The sequence below is a fragment of the Priapulus caudatus genome, unplaced genomic scaffold (assembly GCF_000485595.1).
Source record: "Priapulus caudatus unplaced genomic scaffold, Priapulus_caudatus-5.0.1 Scaffold319, whole genome shotgun sequence".
NCBI lineage: Eukaryota > Metazoa > Priapulida > Priapulimorpha > Priapulimorphida > Priapulidae > Priapulus > Priapulus caudatus.
The window spans coordinates 238,563-242,605 of record NW_014577380.1 but is presented as its reverse complement, the minus strand read 5'-3'; the positions used below and the strand labels follow the sequence as shown (position 1 = coordinate 242,605).

Sequence of the window (4,043 nt, the reverse complement as noted above, 5' to 3'; positions counted from 1 at the left end):
TTGATCAATATTCTTAAAAAAAAAAGTTAAGGTATTTTTTTGTTTTTAATTCTAAAACTGACGGCTATATGTCTCATGCTGTCAGATCGATAGATACCGACTTCTTGTTAAAATGCAGTTGTCAAAAGTCTAATTGTATTGACTGTCACACCCACATAATTGTCATCTTCTAACATCGTAGTCAGGTTCACTGTTTTTTCATAAAAAAATTTTGAACAAAATTATCTTTGTTTTTCATAGTCAACCTGACTATCTGTTGAAGTAGGAATTTGGTGGGTTTTGTTTCTGTGATCTACAGGTGTGGTTTAGTAGCACTGAGCATGGCTTCACAAATCCTTCTAGACAGCCCTGTGAGCACAGAGGCACTGTATGCAGAGGCAAAATCTCAGGAATTAACAATACAAGGAGAGATGTTCTCAGGTGAGTAGCAGTAATGCATGGACTGAGATATCTTTTAGGATCGCCTAACTACAAGCCGAAAGGATGGGCCAACCATGGTATATATTATAGATATTCCCGATAATATCTGGACCCCTATATTACTTTACTCATTTTATTATTTATTTATTAAGGTAATTATACTTATATAAATACTGTTGCAATAAATTTTATATTCAAGACTTTAAAATTAACTTGCCTTATTGAATTTATTTCATATAATTAAATGTGGTACAATCCGATGGATTCGGATGATATATTTTACGCCACAATACATCAAATTTTTATCACGTACTGGAAATATCAGGCATACAGTCCCAGGGCTGGGTGGGGAGGGTGGTGGTGTCCTGCCACTTTAGAACGAACCCCCGACCGTATACGTAAATACGGTGGAATGTATACCACTGGTAGCTAGGGTGCCATGGATTCTAAGTTTAGCACCAAACACAATACTGGTGTGTGTGTGCGTGGTGCTATAGACAATACGAAGAGCGATATAAGAAGATGCTGAGATATACATATAGAGCATATATATATACTGTGTTACCATACTGAACCCCTACGGTTGCATGCACGAGCACTGGCTAGGCCTACGTGCAATTCAATTCAGTTTACTTTGTTTACATGTATGAATTTCATTTTGGAGGTAACATATTAGATTAGCAAGTTAATAGACAATGCTAATAAATTTGAAACAAATGAAACTAAATAAATAGAAGTGATGGAGGATGAATTGACAAATTCTACATGTGAGTGGAGTGCCCTTTGTAGATACAACAACACATGTAGATTACTGTATACGCTGTATAGTTTGCGGTGGTTTAGTTTTCGCAAAATTTCGCGAATGCGCCCCCGACCGCGAAAATAACAACACGCAAAAATAACAACACGCTGTTCTTCACTGATTCGGGAATTCACCGACTGTGAAAATGAACTACTCGCGAGAAATTGGCCGTCAAGTCTGAATTCGCAAAGATATATCTTTACGCGAAAAATATGGCGTACAGATACAAATATACAGTATTTGTCGTGGCATATAGAACTTGGGGAGAAAATCCTTACTTTTATGAACTCGTGGAATCATGAAACTTCGTATAGGCATACAAAAGTATTCATTGATTCGTTATAGTGTGCACAGTGATTTTACGATATGTGTAGGACACCTCATTAGTAGGAATGTTATGTCAATAAATCGTTGGGCCAAGCGTCTCGCTGCCAGTGCTACGCAGTCACAGATTGTTCAAAATCTCCCTCGGAGTGCTGTAGGGAGTGAATTTTTCCAGGGTTTGAAGTGGTCTGGCGACGATTTGCATTACTGTTGTGTAGTTTCGAGCATGGAGCAACTTGCCCACACATCGCTCGGATGCGAAACCGCTGTGCTGAAGGAATGCAACAAAAAGACGGAGATTGTTATTAGCCTTCTGCAAGGAGGGTCCTTGCTGCTTGTACCGTATCCTTGACCTTGACGAATGTCGTCTGTGAAACGGAGAGCATGTTGGCTATTATATTTTATCATTGTCGCATTTCATATTTTGTATTTTTTTGTAATGTTTTGTGTTTATGGTTATGTAATGTTTTTTTTTTGTATTTTTGTATGTCATTGTATGTCATGTTTTGTCATTATCTTTATTGCATGTAATTCGAATATGAGTACTCATAGGTGCTGTTAGAGGAAGAGAGAGAGGGGGGAGAGGGAGAGAGAGAGAGGGGGGGGAGTCCATGTTGATATCCGTCATGGTGAAGAACCACAACAACAACAAAAAATGGCGGCAGATCTTTCAGTCACTGGATTTTTAGAGTTCTATAGGCGATGCTATATACCTTGAATCGTCATGTACCAATGAGATGATATGCTCCAGAGGTGTCCTGTGGCTTCTCCTTGGCTGTTTTACTACTTATCGTCAGATTATTATGTAAAATCCACTATTAATTGGTAATTACGCAGGAGCACAAAATTTATAAGTCTATCTGTTACCGCAGCGCCATCTATGATATCTTCTCGTTGCTGTGATCAGTATTACAATCTAATCTAGGTACGTTTTTCATTAATGTTGAAGTTTGTCATTCATTATTGAAACGGGAATTTCTGTTAATTTTATTAATTGCAATTGCACGGGGTTCATTGAGAATACAGGATCAGGATCAATTACAGACTACTTTGTAAACTCATAGTCATAGTCATACTCATACTCATAGTCATATATTCATAATCGCCATTGCAAATCTTATTTGTTTACACTCGTAAATTCAGCCCTCACGACAATGACGACAAGGTGTCAACATTACGTATGACCAAGGTATGGCATACGGTATGCTTTGTGTACGTATAACACAAACAGGGATAATACAACGTATCAGTGTATGCGAATCAATGGGTGCAAGGTAGTCATGACCTTTTGATCTTGATATAACAAAGCCTATAGCTAGATCAATATTCAATAATGTAACCCAAACACAGGATAGGGTTTGGATACACAGGATATTGGAACACATTGGACATTGGACACATGGACATTGGAAACACAGGATACCCAAACACACCCTATCGGCTATCCTGTGTTTCGGTTACATTATTGTATCTAAGGCCTAGCTGCAATGAAAAAAATACACGGGGTGGGGGGCTCGGGGCGATATAGCTCTAGAACTATAGCCCTCCGCTCCGCCGCAGAGCTATAGAACATACTATGGCAATTTCCATGAAGTAAGCAAAGACAATGTATTTCCAAGTGGAGAGGTGGGCTGGTTGCACGCGGTTGCAAACCGCGCTAGCGCTGCGCAACGAAAAATGGCGGTTTGCAACCGCGTGCAACCTGCCCACCCCTTCACTTGGAAATACATTGTGCCCGTTCACAAGCGCCGGAACTGCGCTAGCGCTGCGCAACGAAAAATGGCGGTTGAAAGTTGATAAGCAATCTTCGTCGACGAGTAATATAGCAAGTACAACATTTATGCGATAGTTTGCTGTTTAATTGTAGTGTTTATAGTAACTTAAGACATTTATGCGGCAGAGAATGTGCTTTATTTGGCGTATCGAAGAAGTTGAGTTATAACCGCAAAAAGTTGTCTTTGCTTACTCCCTGGAAATTGTCATAGTACATGTTCTATAGCCCTGCGGCGGAGCGAAGGGCTATAGTTCTAGAGCTAGGGGCGATATAGCCTCCGAAATGCCAAAAAGATCCCCGGAAATGCCCAAAAGAGCCCCCGGAAATTTGCATAGAGTTCAATTCAAACCAAATTTTAGAGTGCTATTTTCATGCACGCGAGCTTGAAAAAGTAGCCCCCGAAAAGTAGCCCCCGAAAAGTAGCCCCCGAAAAATTTTAATTTTAATTTTTAAAATTTTAATTTTTTCTCTGCCTAGCTGATGATATAGGCTATGATTAGACTGTTTTAAGTTTGGACCAACTAACTTTATCATTCAAGCTTATGATCACTTCATTATTCAGCTGATACCAGGACTGCTGAGTGAATAATAATATATCTATTATCATTCACTTCTGATGATACTATGGAGTATAGACTTATATAGTCTATTTTTAAAACATTTTGAAAGTTTATGTTCCACTCAATAACAGTGCACTGGAATCAAAGGACATTTATGGAGGCA

The 4,043-nt window shown here is 39.1% G+C and overlaps 1 protein-coding gene across 2 annotated transcripts in view; it reads left to right on the top strand.

Moving 5' to 3' along the window:
* The first annotated feature begins 295 nt into the window (after window positions 1-295).
* LOC106808975 (UPF0692 protein C19orf54 homolog) overlaps window positions 296-4,043 on the top strand; it is a 9,700-nt gene continuing 5,952 nt past the window's right edge. The window contains exons 1-2 of one of the 2 annotated variants that reach the window (XM_014811912.1): window positions 296-420; window positions 1,765-1,888. In XM_014811912.1, coding sequence (XP_014667398.1) covers window positions 321-420; window positions 1,765-1,888 — 224 coding nt within the window. In that variant the 5' untranslated portion in view covers window positions 296-320. Of the gene's footprint in view, window positions 421-1,721; window positions 1,889-4,043 lie in introns of both variants that reach the window. The other variant, XM_014811913.1, reaches the window with a different exon arrangement.